General features: G+C 41.5%; 1 protein-coding gene across 9 annotated transcripts in view; it reads right to left on the bottom strand.

Moving 5' to 3' along the window:
• Positions 1-22425, bottom strand: part of MAP2K5 (mitogen-activated protein kinase kinase 5) — a 213835-nt gene that overhangs the window by 17172 nt on the left and 174238 nt on the right. For 8 of the 9 annotated variants that reach the window (XM_073304431.1, XM_073304432.1, XM_073304435.1 and 5 more), the window contains 2 exons: positions 21965-22026; positions 19271-19316 (listed from right to left, as the gene is read on the bottom strand). The exons of the other annotated variant lie outside the window; for it this stretch is intronic. In XM_073304431.1, coding sequence (XP_073160532.1) covers positions 19271-19316; positions 21965-22026 — 108 coding nt within the window. The remainder of the gene's footprint in view (positions 1-19270; positions 19317-21964; positions 22027-22425) is intronic. 9 annotated transcript variants of the gene reach the window in all.

The raw sequence follows: 22425 nt of genomic DNA, 5'->3' as shown, positions 1-22425 counted from the left end.
TTTCCTTAACTACAAATTCTGTTTTCATTTTAAAAAAATTTTAAACAGTCAAAAAAACCCCAAACAAACCAACCTGCAAATTTATGTGTAAAAGCCAAAAAAAAAAAGGGGGGAGGGGAGATGGTGGCCAAAAATTTTTTTGCTTGGGGCGGCAAAAAACCTAGAGACGGCCCTGCAAATAACCACTGCTGCTATTGTTTACAACAGTGTCACTTCTCTAAAACCCTCTTGCAAGACTGGGCTGGGCTCAATTTCTTATCAACACGCACTGTCAAATTACATATTTTCATTTAAAAGTCTGAATTCAGCATAACAAAAAAATATCATAAAAAGATCCCAACTGTTGCACTGGGACACAGACTACGAAGATGACAGCAGTGCCTTTAGACAGCATTTCAAATACAGTTTATTAGTGTGTGAATCGAAAAGGGTATTTTTATTGCATGATATAATGCAATGGGACCGTGGGCGCTCTGCAGAAAGACCTTGCACTCAGAAGTGTAATGAACCCCTAGTCCAAAAAACATTATACTGTACATTAACCTATCATTAATGGCACATTAGGGCTAGGGGCATTGCACGCTCGCTGGTCAGGGCTCCATCAGGACAGTATAGAGAAAAATACACTGTCTTCACAGGGCTTAAAACAGAGAGAAAAAATATTACTGATAGCTACAGGCTGCTTTAAAGGAAGTTCACTCCCCACCTAGCATGCAATTTTGATAGCCCATTCTTTTTTTAAAAAGGGAAAGAAAAGACTACGGTGCAGCCGTTTCCTGAGGATTAGAAATGGCATTTAAACCCTTTAAACCAATGAGTGAAAGTCCCCATGAGGCTTCAACAGGGAGATTTCCATGAACAGAACACACAAAAAGCCATAGCATCTTTAAAAACAAACACACAAACAGAATCCTGAAACCCTCTCCTCTTCAGCTCATCCCTTATTCACTTTATAAACTGCCACCTGGTATGTCTGGGGATTCAGTCAGTACCACCTTTTTCTCCACGTATCAGTAAGTGCACTTTGATTTAAACATCACAAAGCCACTATGACATCTGTTATATTCTTCAAATGGTCTTTGACACTCAGGATTTTTCAGTTGTTTCTCCAACCTATGAAGCCCATCCTACCCCAATGACAACCACCCTCAGGCAAAGGCCGACGAGATCAGCCACCCCACAACCCTTTGGCCGGATCCCAAGAAAGCCTGGACAATCCTTCCTTAATTGGCTTGAAGAGTGAGACAGACACTCCTCCAGCAACATCCTATAGCTTAAGGAAACATGCACTGAGCGAAAAGACCATGAGTACAAAGGCCCTAGCTCTTCTTCTGACTGCTGTTAGTATTTCTGTTCCCTTTGTAACGCTCATTATTAATCAACGCCTCGGACCGTAGGGGAGGTAACTACCATTCAGACCTTTTGCAGACAGAGCACCAGAGATTGCACAAGGCACTTCAGACACAGCTGGGAACAGAACTCAGATCTCTAACATAAGTGATGCAAGTCAACTATCCGGTCACATGGCTTTTCAGAAGGTACCTGCAAAATCAGGTGCTTGTGTAACACACATTAACACAGCCTGGCTCTGTGTCACCCTCTAGTGGCAAGGCCACATACAGAAGTTTTTCTACCACCTCCACTGGTAAAGGCTGTTAGATCCTGAGACCCCAGATTCAGTTCCTATGGAAACCCAAACAGGGAAATTGTTCAACTTGGTTGTGACAATGTTCTGCTCTCTCAGCCAGGAGGAGCCACCAGGAATCCTGATGTCTAACATTCTATTGTTGTATCGCAACAGCTGTGTAATTCACTGACAAAGTGTGTATTTTGTCTTCCTCGATAGGCTGGTCCACACAGATGTTAACAGCATGTTTCCCTCCACCAGTGACTTCTGTGGCTGAAGTGGTATAAAGCTGTAAAAGTCATGGGTTCAAACGCTGCTGACGACCCATGTGGACCATGGAGTATATAAATTAGTGCAAAGACTTTGGAGTAACTTTGGAGGGGGCTCAGGGCTGGGGCAGGGGATTGGGGTGTGGGCTTACCTCGGGCAGCTCCTGGTCAGCAGTGCAGCGGGGCTGTTAAGGCAGGCTTCCTGCCTGTCCCGGCATCGCGGACCGCGCTGCGCCCGAGAAGCAGCCAGCAGCAGGTCCAGCTCCTAGGCGGAGGCACGCAAGCTGTTCCGCATGGCTCTCGCCTGCAGGCACCGCCCCTCCCTCCTGCAGCTCCCATTGGCCAGTGCGTGGGGCGGGAGCAGCATGTGGAGCCCTGTGGCCCCCCTGCCTAGGAGCCGGACCTGCTGCTGGCTGCTTCTCGGGCGCAGCGCGGTCCGCGATGCCGGGACAGGCAGGAAGCCTGCCTTAACAGCCCCGCTGCACTGCTGACCAGGAGCTGCCCGAGGTAAGCCCACACCCCAATCCCCTGCCCCAGCCCTGAGCCCCCTCCAAACCCGGAGCCCCTTCCTGTACCCCAAACCCCTCATCCCCAACTCCGGTGGGTTGCGGGCATCAACAACTTTTTTCAACTGGGTTGTCAGAAAAATAAGTTTGAAAACCACTGCTCTAGATGAACCCCAGTTTGTGTAAGCTTCAAAAAGATCAGCACTTGATTTAACAGACATCCCTTTCCAGAAAGGAAACCTCATTCTTTAAAGAATAACATTAGCACTGATGACACAATGTTAGAGCGTCGCTAATGAGCTCCGGTGCCTTTCATCTATAGGTCACCAGTTTGAATCCAGCCAAGTTTAGTACAGATTAAAAGGGTTCCTCTGTAATGGCTGTTTGGTGATTCCTATACGAGATCAGTTTGGTGTGCCCCACTTCTCAGGTCCTACCTCAGAATCTCAGCACCATGCTGTGCACTAGACTTGGAGCAGGGACTGTGTGTTCACACAGTATTAACACAATGGTGCTCCAATCTCAATTGGGTGCTATAGCAAAAGGCAACGTTAGGTTATGATAAATGTGCGAGAGTTGCCAACACTATAATTGTCACACACTAATTAAGGGGAATGGGAGAGTTCAAAAATCAGGAGAAAAACAACCCCCCCCTCCACCTACCATCAAACAAAAATAATAATCTTTTGCAAAACAAAGAAACAAACAAAACCTAAGACTTCTTGCCCCATAGCACCTGTAGCCTGTGCTGGCTTGGAGAGTAAATAAGGACTTAAATTTTATTCAGAGACTTGTATGTATAGCGAGAGTTATAAAACGGCACAGATCAGTGGTATTTCCTGGACACATGATAAAGCAGGTACGTGAGCATATCTATAAGCAAAATCAAATGTTAAAGTTTCCATTCTGCTTCTGCATTAGCTTATTTTGAACAGTTAAAAGAACAGCCCCACTGTGAGGATACACTTCCAGGTGTCTGTTAAAATGCTGAATTTGTTTGTCGCATGGCCTCCCTAACATACACTGTAATTAAAATGTTGATTACTAAACGGTTTAAATATATGACAGACAATGCAGTTAAAGCCTACAGTTAGGTCAATATGTGATTTAGATTTGCCATTTATAAACCCTCATTTAAATTTTGCATACATTAATCACTACCATACTTCAATGTTCTGATATCCACCTGACTACACTATTCAAATAAAACTTGCTGCCCCAGGGAAATCCTACTTATTCTTAATTGTTTCGAGGCTTTGATGGGCTTTTAATCTAAGATTAATTTATGCAATTTTAAATAACTCTTCTTATGATTAATAAGCTTGAAAATTAAAAAGAGTCTAAAGCAATTATAATGAGCATTTGGTCATAACCTCATTAGGAGAAGGAGTGAAGGATACAGCTCTGAAATTCTTACAAGACTACAATTTAAGGTTACTTTCAGAGAAGTCAAACATAATCCTTGAAATTGCAAAGGCAGATTAGCCTAGGTCAGTGTCAGAACTATGGTCATCTAGATTACCATACTAATGATTTTATCTCAATGGTGACAGATAAGATGTTGAAAAGAGGTACAAAAAATACTGGCAAATGAACAATGCTGCAAAGTACTTAAGCCCTTGGAGCGGTTTTCCATTATCTGTGTTTAGGTATCACATGGGATTTCAGAAGTGCCCTGGTCATTTTTTGGTATTTGTATCTTTATCTATGAATCAACTTCTTGCAAGGCCGTTTCACTTTTCATATGGTATAATTAAGGTGTCACTAATTTTCTGCTGCCCTACTCTTGTCCGGGCTCCAAACTAGAGAGATTGCTCCAGTTTAGAGAGTTCGTCTTTAGACAATGGAACTGCATCAGCACAATGGATGGTCCTAAGAGGGAAAACTTCTTACCTGGTAATTCTGCTTTTCAGAAGATCATCATCATGCAGGATGCTCCTCAGTCTCATGTCTCCAGCGAAAATCGTATGAAAACCTCCCCTGGCTCCTAGCATTTTTGATCCTCATCTACACTGCAAAACCTACCCCACGCGGCAGCAAGTCTCAGAGCCTGGGTCAGCTGACTAGATTCACCCTGCGGGGCTAAAAATAGCAGCACAGATGTTCTCACAGGGGCCGAAGCCTGAGCTCTGAAACCCAGCGAGGGGGTTGGGGGGGGGGGGGAGAAGCCCTCAGAGTCTGGCTCCTGCCCGAGTGGGAATGTTCACACTGCTATTTTTAGCCCCGTAGCGTGAACCCCATAAGCCCAAGTCAATTGACCCAACCTCAGACTTGCTGCCACATGCTTCTTTTTGGCAGGGTATATGGACCAGAGACAGGATTAGGCCACTGCAGAGGCCTCTGAGATTGAGGCAGGGCTAAAAGCACATTGCTCTCCAGCTGACCTATACCTGCCTCAGAGGGTCAACTACAGTGAGTTAAAGGAGTTTCTTGCATGACTTTCTCAAGACAGAAAATCCAGCAGCAAAATCTGTGTATTGATGGTATCTTTGAAGAATGAGTTCATCATCCATTTTGATGGGTGAAAATCTGGTTACTTTCACAAAGGAGAAAAACTTTTATAGTAATGTCGATCTTCTGTTATGCTTTTTAATATACATTATTTACACCTGGTTGACACCTTATTTAAGAATGGATTTAGGCAGCCATTTTTGATACTGCAACAGTATAAATTAGAAAGACCCAACGTTTATTTGGCAACCTGCAGACCATGCTTTCCACAGCAATTGCACTTTGATAATTTGTTGAAACATCAACTGCCTTCAGCATCCCCTTTGGTGCTTAACTAACAAGCCAGGTGTTAATTGCAGGTAATGACATTTTTCCAGGGTTTATTGCTTCTTAAAAGACCAATGCAACAGAACTACAAGGAGATTAATATGCCTACTGTTGATCTGAGCCTTTGCAGCCAGTGCTGAGGTTATAAAGAATAGTATATAGGAAAAAGGAGAGTGGCATGTAATCCAATATAAGGCCCTGATTCAGGAAGCATGCATTGTACTTCAAGCATCTGTCTAACCCCAAGGGAACTACTTAGGTAAGTAAAGTTAGGCATGTGCTTTAGTACAGTCTTGAAGAGGGCCTATATTTTTCTACTGATTTCAGTGAACTTTGGATCAGGTCTTAGAAAGAAAGTCAAAGTCTACTGTTAATAGATATATTTTCATGAAAAAGAGAAAAACACCCCCCCCCCTTTATAATTAGACAGTTTGACTGGATTTAAAAATTCCTTCTGCAGTCTTTGCCATCCAAACACTACAGTAGCAAATGCAACATGAGAATCAGAAAACTGACTGGAAACAAAAGTTAAATTAGTCTATTTTCATCTTCCACAGTGAGTGTAATGCAAATAGTAAATAAGTCAGGTCAATGAAGTCAGCTTATGTCGACCTAACTCTGTAAGCATGGGTGGTGGGTATCATAGGCAGGGGTAGGCTGTGCCTTCCCAAACAGCCTAGCCCGGCCCAGCCCATGCTCTGTCCCCAGGCCAGGCCCCTTCCTGCAGTTCCCAGCACTCTGCCCTGGCTGGCCTGCTTCCCGCAGGGACTCAGAGCGGCTAGCGCTGGGGCCGCACTGCCTGGCGCTGGGGCTGCTCTGGGTTCCTGCAGGAGAGGGGGGCAGAAGAGGAGAGGGGGAGAGGGGCAGAACGGGAGGGGCGGGGCCTGGAGCACAAGGGGAGGGGCCAGGGGCTAGCCTACCCCAACGGCAAGATCACCGGCCGCCCATGTCTGTAAACGTCTACGCTACAGCATTGCTCCCACCGAGGTAAGTGTCGACCTAATATCTCCACCTCCATGAGAGGCATAGCGTTTAGGTCGATGTAGTTAGGGTGACGCAGTTTAGACCCTGGGTTACTTATGTCACCTGTCAGCACCATGTACAGTTAGCAGTTCGGAGCCCGGCACTGAGAGCCCAAGTTCTCAGCGCCATGCAGCCGGGCTCCCAGCATGGAGTTCCATGCTGAGCTGACAGCCCAGGCTCTCAGCCCCCGACACTGCCCCACTTAAGTCGGCACAAGCGCTTCTGGTGAGGACGCGCACTACCGGCAGAAAGACGGTAGTGTGGACATGAAACACCACAGTCATTACTGCAGTGGCTGTAAGCCGACCTAACATAGGTCGACTTAATTGTGTACTTTAGACCAGGCCAAAGTCTTTCCATTCTAATAATATAGAGTAAAATTAATAAGAAGAAAGAATGTTTTTAAAAACAGATTTCAGAGTAGCAGCCTTGTTAGTCTGTATTTGTAAAAAGAAAAGGAGGACTTGTGACCCCTTAGAGACTAACCAATTTATTTGAGCATAAAAACAGACACACTCTTTAACGTGACACCGTCTCTGTATTGTATATACATATTTGTGAGAGGTATAAAATAACACAAACAAGCATTAAATGACCCAAAGTGAAAACAATGACAAATCATATCCATCTTGTACAATATATGCACAATGTGTAACTCAGATGAATTGAGGTAAAACTGCATATAAAAGAGTGTAGTCTTAGAAGACACAGATAGCAATGCTACAAACAAAATATCACCACTAGCTACACAAAATGCAAATTTTCCTTTAAAACCATGCAAGGCCATTGAAATAGCCATTCAGATACTCTTGCAATAACAAATGATCAAGGTCATCAAAACGACTTCCATTTTCAGCCCTGCACTTTCGCAGCACGCTTTTCAAACGAGGCTGCTTACACAAGAAGAAACTCACTCTTTAAAGTTAGCGGGCCAGATCGTCAGTTGGTGTAAACAGACATCAGTGGAGCTCTGCTAATTTACAGGAGCCGAGGATTTATCTGCACAGTGCCAATTAAATTGTAAATAGGCAGATGCACATTTATGAGACAATGAACTTTTCCGTAGAAGTACTTTGCCATTACTGTCTGGATAAACCTGCACATTCCAGTGCTGAAGCATCTGCCTTCATTGGGAGTTAAAGCAGAGAGTTCCAGAGGAGAGGCACAGCGCTTAAAAAATCATGTTTAATTTAAAAATTAGAAACTGGAGCAGGCTGTGAGCACAGAGGTTGATTGAAACAAAATTTAAATTCCTGTCAAGCCCATTTAAACACAGGGGCCCTTCATAGACAATTAGCTGCTCCCTGTGAATGCTGAATAAACTCGGGCCTGGTCACTGTTAGAAGAGAGTAGGCCTACTGTGAGGACTGGGAAAAAAATTAACTAAAATCAGACTGTATGAAATATTTAGCCTCTCAGTTTATCACAGGGGTTTGAAAGTGTAAACAAGACAAAAATCGATTCCTCGGTGCCCTCAAATCAATCCCCCAAAATGGTTAGGGCATCTGTTTCTTCTAAATTTTGTTTACTCTGGCAGATTTGCCTTAATTGCAGTTGTTTATCTCCCATTGTCCCCGGGGCCCTAATCTCCCGATTACTAATACTTAACACTCATTTCACATCTAAAGCTACTTCTAATCCTCAACAGGTTTCTGGGGCTCTTAAAATTATTGAAACCGTGGAGACAGGAGATACAGCCTCTTTGTGAAAGGAACATTTTCTTATCTACTACCAGCTGGGTCCAATCATCACCAGGGATGGCTACAACAAAGGTGCTAAAAGGCTCTTTCACAATCACTGCTACTCTACAGGGAATTCAGTGGATAAAAAAGAGCTTTGATGGAAAAAATCTGAACAAGAGGGCTATAACAGTCCAGCCAAATAAAGTTACTGTCATAATCAAATGCTGTCAATCACAATGAAAATCCAATTAAAAATGTTTCAGAGCAGCCCTCTTAAGTAGAAAAATATCCCCTATTTATATGCATTTTTGCACAAATTAAAAAAGTAGTATTAACTGATTTTTTTTCTTTTTTTTTTCTAAACAATTTCAGGCCCTGATCCTGCAACTGGATTTGTGCACAAGAATCTGCTGGCATGCATCCCATTGCAAAATTGGAGTCAAAGCATACAGGTCACCAAAAGTCTTCAGAAAGTCTTCAGAGGCACAGCCCTCTCTTTTGCTTTGTGTATACTGCACTGATAGGCAGCTGTTGTTATTATTTAATATTTACACTGAAGCTGTACCTACGTGCTCCAATCACGATTCAGGCCTCACTGTGGCAAGCACTGCACAGAGATACGAAGATCCACTCTTTTATCCTAAAAGAAAAGGAGTACTTGTGGCACCTTAGAGACTAACCAATTTATTTAAATTGGTTAGTCTCTAAGGTGCCACAAGTACTCCTTTTCTTTTTGCGAATACAGACTAACATGGCTGTTATTCTGAAACCTGTCTTTTATCCTAAAAAGCTTAAAATCTATGCAGTGACTGAGTCCATTTGCAATTCCATTTTTATTTGGATTAAATAAATTATCAGATTAACAAATCAGTGTTGCGTGCCAACCCTGCTGTAGGACTGGCAGAAATGACATGATTTTGAACTGACAAAATGGGGGAGGTAATATCTTTTAGCGGACCAACTTCTACTGATGAGTGAGACAAGCTTTTGAGCTTACAAAGAGACCCGAAGAAGAGACCTGCGTAGCCTGAGAGCTTGTCTCTCTCATCCACAGAAATTGGGCCAATAAGAGATATTACCTCATCACTGTGTCTCTCTAATATCCTGGGACCAACACGGCTCCAAGAACACGGCACACATGATTTTGAACAGACATACAGGAAAGACAAAGCATGGGAAACAACAGATATGACTGTTGTTGTAAACTGTGAATTGAAATTCTTCTAAACATAGGGAAAAACAAAAAGTAGTTGACATAAAAAAAAAAAAAACAGACCCCACTACAAACAAACAAACCTTTAATGAAGCCGAATTGATAGATTTGCAATTTCAGTACCAAAATATGAGGCTTCAAATAATTTTGATGGGACTGGAAAAACCGCAGAAAAACTTAGTAAGAATTCCAATTAGGTCTGGTCTACTTTGAAAATTTAGATGAACCTAGCCACGCTGCTTAGAGGTCTGAAAAAAATTCACACCCCTGAACACCATTGTTAAGATGACATAATCCTGGCTACAGACACAGCTATGTAAATGGAAGAATTCTTCCGCAGACCGAGCTATGGCCACTCAGGGAGGTGGATTACCCACATGGATGGGAAAAACTCTTCCGTCAATGTAGGAAGCATCTATAGCACGGTGGAGCAGCTGTGCTGCTGTAGTGTAGACATAGCCTTATTCTTAAGTTCCTGTACAAGACACTTGCCCCTCAAATTAAACAAACTCTCAAGTCCAGTAGATTCTTGGTTGGGAGTTGTCAGATTCATTTTACCAGAAACATTCACGGTGTCATTCTTGCTTATTGCCAATTCATTTCTCTTGGTTTCTTAGATTTTTATACACCTTAAAGTCTCATACAAGCTATTTCTTTCCACATTCCATTGAAAAGTACTAGGATATTCTGAAGCTCTAAGGCATGTTAGAGCAAGTTAGATTCTCACATTTTCTGCAAAAAGTGACTGGTTATACAAACAATGGGACTGTGGAAGCTACCAAACAAATCTAATGCAGTCATGCTAATAATGCTGGCAAGTTAACATTCCCACAAGCTTAGCTCTTCTAAAATTGCTGGATTCACTGACACTCATGGAACACATTTCTGGATTTTAACAGGTGATTTCTCAAGTGATTAGAAATAAACTATATCCCATGAATAGCGACAGATTTATTTATTTATTTATTGAAGTGGACTAGGGAATTGGTTGGCCTATACAACTACCTGAAATAATACACAGTTCCCCCACTATATGAGCTACACTGATCAATGAAAATGATGACTAATGTACAATGAATGGTTAAAAAAAAGACACTAAAGACAGAGGATGAAATCCTGAAGTTTTGCCATTGACTTAAGAGCCAGGTTTTCATCCAGAACCTCTTGTCCACAAAAGATGAAGCCTGATAGCTTGAAAGTTTCTCATATTTGTGTCAGCTACAATGCCTGGGTCTGTCTCATTTCCTTAGGAAACCCGAAGACAGACCTATCACATCTTAAATATGCTTAGTGTCTACCAGTTTCTCCTTGTCATGGTCTGAACTAGGATCATTGTGACAGAGGACAGACTAAATGCTTGCAAACGAAGGCATTCATCAGGAGTTCAAGCATAGACAATTTGACACAGGACAAATCTTCTATGATAGGAGATTCCTGTACTGACTGATTTCCCAGTAAAATAAGTTGTATGTAAGTGGTTAAGAACTGAAAACTCTTGACTCACTGTGATCAGGGAATGGCAGGTAAATTTTATCTATCTGTAATATTCTCTTAAAAAGATTTACTAGACACGTTTGTGGAAAACAAAGCTTGTTTCCCAAGGTTAGACAGCCCTCTGTTCTTTCACAAGTGTTAATGTCATAAAAAAAAATTACAACTGTCTCAAGCGTTCAGTCAATGCTTCCATTGTTGTATTTCTGTGCAATTAAAGAGCTCAAGTAAAATTACTTGCTGGTGGATTCCTGTTTATAAATACACACAATTGGTTCCTGTTTTGGCTTTTACTCAGAGATGTTTTAACAGGAAAGCCATATACGATTATATTATTTCCTCCCTCAATTTTTAAGGTGCAGTTAAAATCTTCACTGTATGTCACATGCAATAGGCAAATTCAGTGAGCAGAAACCAAGTTCAGAATAATATGTTTATTATTATTACTATTTTATATGGTCCATGCTGTATATACTTATATTTTCAATCTACTATATTTGGGGAAATATAAGCAAAGCAGCATCTGTTCCAGGGAGTTCACATTTCGATGACCTTAAGAAAACTTAATAAAATATAGAAACAAATTATCAATCTGAAAATTATTAACTGCACCTAAGGAGACCAGAGAGCCGGTTCTGGTTATTACCCTGAAATTGTGATTGAGGGACTGTTTGTTAAACTTAAGACTGTGATAGGAAAAACATGATTTTCAGTAGTTAATATTTTTCTTTATACAAACTATATAATTTATGATTAATCCCTACTAAGCAATAAAGTAGCAGCAAAAATAAACAAACAAACAAAACAAAAATGATCCTAAAATATATATTGCTTGGACTGTTTTTTTTAAAAAAGCTACAAGTGAGAATTTTAACTAAAAGACCAAAACAAAAATTAACATATTTATGTAAAGTTAATTCAATGTAAAAGTTTAAATTGATTTTGCTGCAACGGCTGATCGGCTCCTGGCCAAAAGCTCTGCACCTATCTACCAGACCCTTCTTTGAGAAATCTGAACTCCATCACCATGGATGTGCCCTTTTATGCACCCAAAGTAAAATGCAAAGAAACAACTGCTACCTACATGGCTTTTGGTGTCTCAAATCCCATTCTATTCAGTAAAATCACTTACATTAAAAAATAATCACAGGAGGCATAGCATAATTCCATCGTGCGTTAGTTGTAAACCCGACAAGGAAATTCTACAGTTCTGCTTACACGCTCTGAAAAGTGCATGGAATCTGCAAAACACAAGGCCACCCTTACACCCAAAGAAGAGAAGGGTTTTAAACAATCACTAAGGCAGAATAGGGAATATCGTAAAGACAATTTCTGCGCTAGCTTGTTTTCTGAAACTCTCTTGGCCACTGAGCAGCTAGAACAGATAATAACTATTAGTAAATCAAACTCTTGCAATATCCAGCTGTGTCTCACACATTTACATACAGATAGAATGGGTATATGTTTTTAATATGTATGCGACACGTACTTTTACCACAGCTGAAGTGCATGCTACAAAGGAGGAGGAGAATGGGAATGGAATCAGCATGAGATAATAAAGTGGCCTAGATAAAGTATTAGCCAGCGATTGATCTCAAACAGGGGATGCTGCTTCTCTCTGACCTGATTACTTACTATGCATAGATTCCATTAAATAGAGCTTAGAAATGGAAAGCTTCTGAAAAATACCGTAAATGCACAGACAGCATCCTGAGCTAAATCAGTGAGTGAATACATACCCGCATGTACAGTACATGTGTGCGGTTCAAACTGTACCTGCATAACCTCATCCGACTATCTTATTAGATAAACATGTACCCATTCCAGGCAGAGTCAGCCTTGAAGCCCTGGATAGATTTATTTTTTAAATGAAAAAAAGCAAGCAAATCCACCATTTTATTAAAACTAGGCTCTCTTTTTCTCCCTTGCACAGAATAATTGTTTGTTAGGGTATTCCAATATCTTGTGCAGACTTCTGCTATGTTGAAGCAGCATATTGTGTTTTATTTAATCTGACTCCATGTCTGTATCTGTATATGGACTCACACAACACTCAAAGAAAGAGCATGTTAGCGATAAAAGAACAGCCACAGTAAGAATACCGCTGAGAGTCTCCACTGGTGAATTATGAAGATCATTCTTCTCCTAGGAAGGAAGACTTTTCTCATAGCTCACTAAAATGACTTTTTTTTTCCTCCATGAGAAGTTGGTTAATTTGAAATACTTTAAAATAATTAAATCACTGCATATGTTCCTGTATAAACTGAGAAACTGATGCCATAACTTCAAGGCAAAAAAGTGGGGGTTTTTTTTGGTGGGTGGGCCAAAGAAAAGGCACACTGACTGAGCTTAACCATAGGTAGAGACCTACCAAATTCACAGTCCATTTTGGTCAATTTCACAGTCACAGGACTTTAAAAATCATACATTTCATGATTTCAGCTACTTAAATCTGAAATTTCAGGGTGTTGTAATTGTAGGGGTCCTGACACAAAAAGGAGTTGTTGGGGGGGGGGTGCATGGTTACTGTAGGGGGGGTTGCGGTGCAGCTACCCTTACTGCTGCGCTGCTGGGGGTGGCGGTGGTGCTGCTTTCCGAGCTGGGCAGCTGGAGAGCGGCCGCTGCTGGCCGGGAGCCCAGCTCTGAAGGCAGAACTGATGCCAGCAGCAGCGCAGAAGGAAGGAAGGATGGCGTGGTTTGGTATTGCCACCCTTACTTCTGCGCTGCTGCCTGCAGAGCTGGGCCCTCAGTCAGCAGCCGCCACACTCCGGCCACCCAGCTCTGAAGGCAGTAGTGCAAAAGTGAGGGTGGCATTGGTCTGGTATTGCCATCCTTACTTCTGTGCTGCTATGGGGGGGCGCTGCCTTCCGAGCTGGGCACCTGGCCAACAGCCACCGCTCTCCGGCCACCAGCTCTGAAGGCAGCGCAGAATCAAGGGTGGCAATGCTGCAACCCCACAAAAATAACCTTGTGACCCCCCCCTGCAGCTCTCTTTTGGGTCAGGACCCCAATTTGAGAAACATTGGTCTCCCCTGTGAAATCTGTATAGTATAGGGTAAAAGCACACAGAAGACCAGATTTCACATGGGGAGACCAGATTTCACAGCCTGAGACGCATTTTTCGTAGCTGTGAATTTGGTAGGGCCCTAACCATAGGGCATTAATTTACGTTAGTTGTTTGTGAGGGAAATTCAGTGTTTGCTTATACAAGAGCATACGTGGTACTGAAGAGTTTGACTTTGTATAGGAATTTCATGCAGCCTCTACTTTGGCTTGACGTTTTCCAAGAAATCTGAAAAATAAAGTGCTCCAGCAACCTGACAAGATAGGTCAAATCCATCCTCGGTGTAACTCCACTGACTTCAATGGAGTTACACCGGGTTGGATCTGGTATACCAGATATTGTTAGTTGGCTTTTGAAATGCATTTAACAATTTAGGGATCAGAAGAGGATCTCATTTTGCATCCAGACTTTAATTATATGAAATTGGCTGCAAAATGCTGACATCCAGCACAACTAATGTGTATATAGTACAAAATATCAGCTCATATTTTGCTTGGTGCTATGGACGATTACATGTTACTTCTTTCATCCTGGTGAGTACATTTCACCTCAAAACATTTTTGTAGGTTGAAATCCTGGCCCCATTGATGTTAACTGGGTCAAAATTTCACCCATACTCTGTGTATCACTGACCCCACCACTGTGGTGTAACACAAAAACTGTATTAACAGTGCAAACCACCACTACAATTTAGGTGAGGAAGTGAAGATTAGCAACAGACCCTACAATGGGAATTCAGGGAGGCAGAATAATGGGAATTTGGAGAGGCTATCAGGAACCAACACCTCTTCAACTCTAGTGAAAACCGTCACGGGATATTTAATGAGCATATATTGTCAGAACTTTAGGATTGAGGTTTCATATAAAAAGGGTTCACTTTAAAGTGAATTAACAGTAGCTTTATGAACCATGATTATTAAGTACAGTTATGACAGAACAATTTTGTTCTAGTGCTAAACTCATCTTCTCCTAGGAAAGCACCCACTGAACTGCCAGAATTAAGCCACCCATCTGGAGTTCTAGACTATTGGACTGGGTTGGCCCACAACAGAAGGTGAAGCAGCTGCTCTGGTAAGTTCTTGATTGGCACCAAGACATCTCAAGAGGAGCTATGTTAACCACATAGCTTTCCAAACTCCCAAAGCTTAAGTGCATCCGCTCTGTAAATCACAATGCACACAGAACAAGAAAGCAGGAAAAGGAATGGAGTCTTCAGCCCGTTGGTACATTCTTAGGAGATGGCCAATTTACAGGTAGGAAAAAAAGTGCCATTCTCCAATGGAGAACATCCAACAATCTGCAGTCCTAAGAGGAGAACAATGGTAGTATAAAGAGAAAGAAAACAGAACATTGTGTTCAAGAAAAGATCCAAAATTTGAAGGTTGCATTGGTAAAAGATTGCATACATGGTATATAAAGGTGGGAGGGTCCCAGGGGCCAGCCAAATGTCTGCGGGTCTGAGTCAGCTGACATGGGAGAGCAGTGGTGTTTAACTGCAGTGTAGATTTATCCAGTAAGGCATTATTGCTTGGCATGATATCTTTGTGATGGTGGTTCTTTTCTCAGTCTTCTTCTGTCAGCATCAAGGAGTTAAAAGCATGCTGGAGCTGGGGAGCCCTAGTTTACAGTGTTTGATACTACAGTGATGAAGTCTATTTATGTACTTAGATAGATAGATAGTATATTATAGGACACTCTTGATTCCTCTGGCTGATAAGAAACATGATGGGGCAGCCATACAGCACCCCCAACTGGCAGGATCTCTGGTTGCTATGGTGACATGGGTTCCCACATGCAATAATAACTAGTCAACCTGATTTTGAGGATGGACCATGCAAAACAAGGCAGAAAAGACAATTCCAAAAAAAAAAAAAAAAAAAGTCTCAGTGCCCCTAATAGGAGAAAAATTGAGGAAAAAGCAGAGAGATCATGCAAAATTTCTTCCAGTTGTGTTTGGTAGATGCCATTAAATGGAATTATATGGCTTCTTTTGGGATATCCATGCCAGGGCGATGGAAGGTCCCTAAAAGGGGGTGGCCTGGAGCCTGAACTGTGGCCCTTGCACTGTCCCCTTCCCTGAGACCCCACCCCCTCCCACTCCTCTCCGCCCCCTCCCCTCATCACTCATCCATACGGCTGGTGAAAAGCAACGGGGCCATGGCCCCCTCCGTTTTGGTGCCCGTGGTCCGTGCATTACTTGAGAACTTTCGAGAGTCACTGCTATATATTCAGTTGTGCATAGAGGGAACCCTCTAGTGCACCACTTTGGACTGGCAGAGGCTCTGCCTTGGAGAATTTCTTTGCACATGGATTATGGTTTAAAGAAGCAATCTGACTCAGGACCAGCAGTTCCCAGCCACATGTATAAAACCTTATGATCACAACATCCAGAATTACTTATCACCATGAACTTGATTTTCAGAAGCAGTTTTTGGTTTGCCCCCATAAATCATTACAGGCACCAGCTGGGCTTTGTTGATGCAATCAGTTGGTAGCTAAAAGAAAAGGAGTACTAGTGAACCTTAGAGACGAACAAATTTATTTGAGCATAAGCTTTCGTGAGCTACAGCTCACTTCATCGGATGCCTTCAGGGATGCATTCGGCCAATGGGGGCTGCGGGAAGCGGCGTGGGCCGAGGGACGTACTGGCTGCCGCTTCCCGCAGCCCCCATTGGCCGGGCACAGCGAACTGCAGCCAGTGGGAGCCGTGATTGGCCAAACCTGCGGAAGCGGCAGGTAAACAAACTGGCCCAGCCCGCCAGGGGCTTTCCTTGAACAAGGGGCGTCCCAAGTTTGGGAATCACTGTACTACAGGATTCACATGATCAGCTGACCTACCATTTGAACCCAACACTCTTTGGATACATCTACACCATAAATGAAGGTGTGATTATAGCCTGGGTAGTTATACCCATGCTAGCTTTAATTTAGCTGGTACGGCAGTGAGGACATGGCAGTGTGGGCTAGCCACCCCAGTACAATCCCAGTGGGGATCCTGGGAACATATTTTGATTGCAGACCTGTGCTAGGGTCTGCTAGTGCTAGCTAGCTAGCACGTAGCTAGATTAAAGGTAGGTAGCCTACCCACGCAGCAATCACAACTTCATCTGCAGTATAGACATACCCTTTTTGTCTACACCAATAGGCTGCAGCATGTTACTCTGTCCCAGAGAGATGTGATTTTTTTTTGGTGAAACCTTAAAAACCCCCCTGAAAACTGATGCCTTTCTCACAAAGCTACCTTCTCACCAACCCAACCCAAGATACTTCACAGTTATGTGGGGAGTTTGTATACTTCAGGACCAGTGGAAAGAGCCATTATACTGAAGGCAATCTGAAGATTTGGGGTCAAATGCTACTCACTTTATTCTATCAAACAGTCCTAATGACTTCACTTCCTTAATCTTAATGGGATTATTCTCTTGTGTAGGGCAAGAAGGATGTGGTCCTTAATCTCTAAATCTTATGTTATTTTCCCCCATCTCACTCTCTCTCCTCTGTACCCCTACATCTTTCCTACTTCTCTTTTCCCATCAACAGCCCTCCAAAACTTTGCACTGCGCTAGACTGTCTTTCAGCCCAAAGGCTGGCTGTGACTTGCTCTGGAGAGCGGTCCCTGAGCTGGAGTCAGAGTTTGCTGCAGAACAGCATGGGGCGGCTCTCAGCCCTGTCAGGCTAAGAGTGGGGAAGCAAGCTGAGTCACAAATTCCATTTTCCGTGTGTGTGTGTGTGGGGGGGGGGGAGGTGTGTGCTGCTCTTTCATTTAACCATCAGGCCAGCTCTGTGTGTAGTGTATTTAACAGCTGTATGTCCATTTCTAATTAAACAGAAAGCACTACGAGGGGGAAATGTTGAGTACTAAAATATTTTTTGTTTAAAATAGTAAGTTATTTTCCCCAATAGCTACTCTTCTAAAATTATTTTAAAAATACCATTTTAAAAGAGGAACAACATACTCCAGGGCATGTAGTTGTAGAGATATATATATGCACTTCCCCAGTACGATAGGCACTCACCCTTTGGCCTCATTTTTATGACTCTACACCCTGGAGTGGTGTTATTGCTTACAAATACATACATATATACTTATGGGTGTACGCGAGATCTGCAGATGTTTTATTTATAAGTGGCAGGCCTTACTGCATCATTGAAACATGCATTTACAAACAGATATAGGTTTTATGAACCCCTATTCCGTTGTTTTAATAGCTAAGCTATCCAGCCATAGCATAATAATGCACAAGGTAAATGTGTCTCCATTTCTAGAACCTGTTCCAAGTTTTCTCAGATGTGACTAACTGCAAGAATTTTCCAACCATCAAAAGTTAATAAAAAAAAAGACAAAATAAGGCTGTGTAAATCCTTGGTAACAAACACACACTGATGCAAAGTGGAGGGGTTTTTGGTGAACTTTAAGGCCCTAATTGAGCAAGGGTGCGCCTAACTTAAGCACGTGAGTAGATCCATTGAAGTTAATATGGTTAAAAATTAGGTACACAGTTAAATGCTTTGTTGAGCAGGGCCTACACTGAGACAAGTCTGAATTCTGAGATATCTGCCTCAAAGGGTAATTTTAGAGGTAAGTCTCTAACTGGAGAACAGCTGCAATGCCCCCAGTTCACAGCATGTAAGTAAGAAAGGAGGTAAGTTACACGTATATTTTGTTATCTTGTTACTGTCGCTTAAAGTTATCCTTAAGTATGCAATGCAAAGAATGAAAAAACATCATCATTTATATAAAACTGCAAAGTACATCTGGCAGTGATAAGCAACATAATATCACTTTAAAGACAGGGAATGGTGTGTGAAACATTAGTAGGAGTGGACTATAATTATTGTTTACTAATGCTAGATACTACCATTATTCTAACAGCTTGTGCATTGTCAAATCAACATTCTGCATTAAACAAATGACCACTTGGGAATTGTTTGGGAACAGCTCTCCTTCTATTACTGCTTGACTAAAAATGCCATTTACAAGCAAAGAAAACTGCCTCTGAGCCGAGAACAAGACACTGGAAGCCTTTCTGAGGAAAGATACATATGCACTTGATCCTCTACAGCCAATCTAATTTCATTCTAGAATATAAACGAAAACAGTGACAACAGGAACTTCCTTGAAGGATTTCATTAACAGTGTAATACATTGAACATATCCTCTGTTTTCAATCTTCAGGTTTTGAAAGGTTCTGAGTGGTAAATGATGACAAAGAATGACTGACATTAAATTGTAATCCCTGAACAGGCAAACTGAAAGATCTTTGCATTTAGTTTCAAAACGGTTTGACTGAAATTGATACCTGCATGAAAGTCCCAAGAAAAGATCAGGTGAATTCCTGATTCCATGGGAGTTTTGCCACTGATGTCAATGGAGCCAAGATTCCACCCCCCAAATGCAGTAAACTTGGTAACCTTGGGGTGAAATCCTGGCCCCACACAAGAGAGTGGCAAAACTCCGATTGACTTCAGTGGAGCCAGGATTTCACTCTTGGTTTCTGTGTGCGCTTTGCAAATGTATTTTTGCTGCACAACGTAGAAACAAAGTTTATATTTAACTTTGCAAGTATTGGTGAGAAAAACATATATACTTCAAGATACATTACGGAGTTCCACTTACCATTAAGTCTTCAGGTGCTGGCCTTTCCTTTGGTTGCTTTCTCATGCTATGTATCATAAAAGTGAAATGGTTATATATAAACAACTATTCATTTATTTCACATGCTTAAATACTGAAGACTTCTTCCTTTAACACAGGCAGATCGCCTAGAATTTCAATGTACTTCTTAACTTTATCAAGTACAAACTGAAGACATGGCTCCTAATAGTGCCCAAAATGTTGATCAATTTCTCTCTTCTTTTTTCAGCTTTTGATTCCATACAGTGTTGCTGCATCCTTAATAAAACTGTTATGTATTCAACTGCTGATGAGAAGATTCTGTAGAATATGATGGATTTTCTACTTGTCTTGCTGTGTGTGTCTGAGCATTTCAAGCCTGAAATGTGATGGGTCACTTTTATCACTTTTAGAAGGTGGTCAGATCTACCACAAACTTCCAAAGAATGTTCTCTTACCATGTCTAGAACCACTTATTTTCTAAATTAATTTGGGGATCCTTGTTACTGGGGATTCCTTTAAAGATAGTGATCAGTATAAACAAATCAACTGAGAAACCATGGTAAATTTTTTCTTATTTTGACATTATGATATAGCTGGACAGACGTAGAATACACACAGGTGGAGAGTTTAATTTTTAACACTAAACAGCTATAGGGTAGCACGCAGTGCCCTGGAGTGTCTCCCTTAATTTTTTCACACTTATTTCCAGTGCTCTGCAGGCTGACAGTTCATTACGGAGCATTAAGCGGTTTATAAGATCATGTTTCTCATCCAAATAGTCCTAGTTTTGTGTGCAACAGGTGCAATTAGCTTTTGTAGACGGAGTTTAGCTGCTTGAAGGAGCACTATAACATGGCACTGAGGTGACCATCAGGAGCTGCCTACTGACTAATTGGATTACGTCCAAACAGCCAGAGTTTATGGTGTAACTGGCATAAAGTCAAAGTCTGATGTGCTCTTCACTTGATGTGCCTAATACTTATCGGAGTCAATTGCTAACATGGTATACAAAGTAATTTTTTTGGACAATAATGCCTCGTGCTAAAGTAAGCTGCATACTGTGCAGGTTAATATTAAACTATATCTAAAAAAAGATAAATATTCTTGTAGTAAATAGGGGCCATAGTACTATTAATGATTCAAAGGACAATTTGCCTTTCTTATAACCACATGTACCTCAAATAATGCACAGATTAGCAAGTAATGCAAGCTGTCTGAATAGTGGGTGGGTAACAGTCCTAATCTGATATTCCAAAGTAGCTGTATCTCTTGGGAAAACCAGGCTATTATCCACCATCATTCACGTTTCTTGACATCTGTGGAAATTTTAACACAGGTTAACCCTCCTTCTTTCTCAATAACATTTTTTATGCAACATCTAATTAATTTTTTTGGAAGGGATAAGAAGGTGCAGTCTCCTGCACATCAGTTAGTTATGCTGTAAAATCACTGAACATTGGGGCCTGCTGTAAGTTTTAGCCATCGAAAAGGAGGCCTGTAGTATATAAACACAAACTGCGTATTTATTATTTTAATTAACTGATAAATCATACTGTATATTCTTCATTTTCAATACCATTTGCCACACACGATGGGAATCTTGAGAGAGAGAGTTTCTTGGAATGGTTTCATACATAATATATTAAAATATCTGAATATTCATTTTATTTGCATAGTTTTTGGCTCATTGGCCCTAATATGTGCTAGAGAACTTGAAATGTCTTAAAGCACAATCTACCACATCGCAGACAGCTATGGGCCTGATCCTCGGTGGGGCTCAGTGCCTTTAACCTCATTGGCTTCATTGGGAAAGCTTCCCTAAATCACTCCTCTCCTAAACACTGCTGCAGGGCCAGATTCTCAGCTGGCATAAACTGGCACAGCTCCATTGATTACACTGACTCCATTGGCCTGCCAATTTACACCAGCTGGCCCAGGCAGTGCATTGTAATAAATGGAAACATCTTAGTCAAAAACATCACATTTATACAAAGTTCAATGTCAGTTATTCTGCCTTCATTTTATTACTTAAATGGCTGCTTCCTTTTTAAATGAGACATTAAAAAAACCCAATAAGCATTTCCTCTCTCATCTTTGTTACAATGAATTGTACTTAGAGCTTTAACCTTTTGTTGCATAGGAAATTTATTCTTTCAACAATATTTTCTCCCCTCTCTCTGAAATTTAAGTGCCTTCCACTGAACTATTCAGTTTGGAAGAAAAAACATACGCCCTATGGTGCACTTTAAAACATGACTCAGAATAAAAATTACTTACTGGAAAGCCAATGAATTAATCAAGGACATTGTTTACCTTTCTAAACATTGAGGCAGTTTTATGAGTAATAATACCAGCAGCTCTGAATAATGAAGTTATAAATATGATTCTCTCTTTCCCCCAACCCTCCCAATTGAATTCTTAAACTAGTCTCTGTGCACAAGAATGCACCCAGATTCATCGCCGTTTATTAAAACAGGAAAAACCCTCTTAAGTACTTTGACGACCCTTCATGTAAATAACGTTTACATAATTTAAACAGTTTGCTCAGCTTTGCTGCCTCATCTGCCCAAGGCCCCCGAGTCCCTCTCGCCTCAGAAAGGATGCAGGGGAAGCCATAAGGTCTCATGGAGCTGCAGAGTTAATGGCATGTATCATTTACATTGAGGGCATGGCATGTTTGCAAACTGAGCTTACCATTGAGTGATGAAGTGTACAAATGGCTCAGAGAACTCCCCAACCGGAAGGACTGGCGATTCCTGGGATTGGTTTGATATTTGGGGGAGGGAGGGAGAAGGGAAGGAAGAAAGAGTCAGAAGTGAGGACAATTTTTAAAAAGGGAAGCAATAAAACATTAAAAACGCAGTATGAAACAATACCCCATCTCACACAGAGAAATAGAGAAAAAGGTACAAATTCTTCTGAACATGTGTTATAAAACACTGAATTTAAAGTAATGAGTACTACACAACGGGTAGAAACATGTGGAAAGACACCGAGGAGAGGTGAAAAAAGGACAATGATAGCCACAGGGTAGAAAGGAAGGTAGGGAAAGTGTAAATGAGAAATTAATGATTATTTAAGTAACACACAAATGGTCTTGTAATTAACAAAGAGCTGTGAAATTATTCTTGTGTTGACCTTTGTTTCTTTCACTG

This window comes from Lepidochelys kempii, chromosome 10, assembly GCF_965140265.1.
Source record: "Lepidochelys kempii isolate rLepKem1 chromosome 10, rLepKem1.hap2, whole genome shotgun sequence".
Classification (NCBI taxonomy): Eukaryota; Metazoa; Chordata; order Testudines; family Cheloniidae; genus Lepidochelys; species Lepidochelys kempii.
Note: the sequence above shows the minus strand (reverse complement) of the source record. Positions and strands in the feature narration are given on the sequence as shown.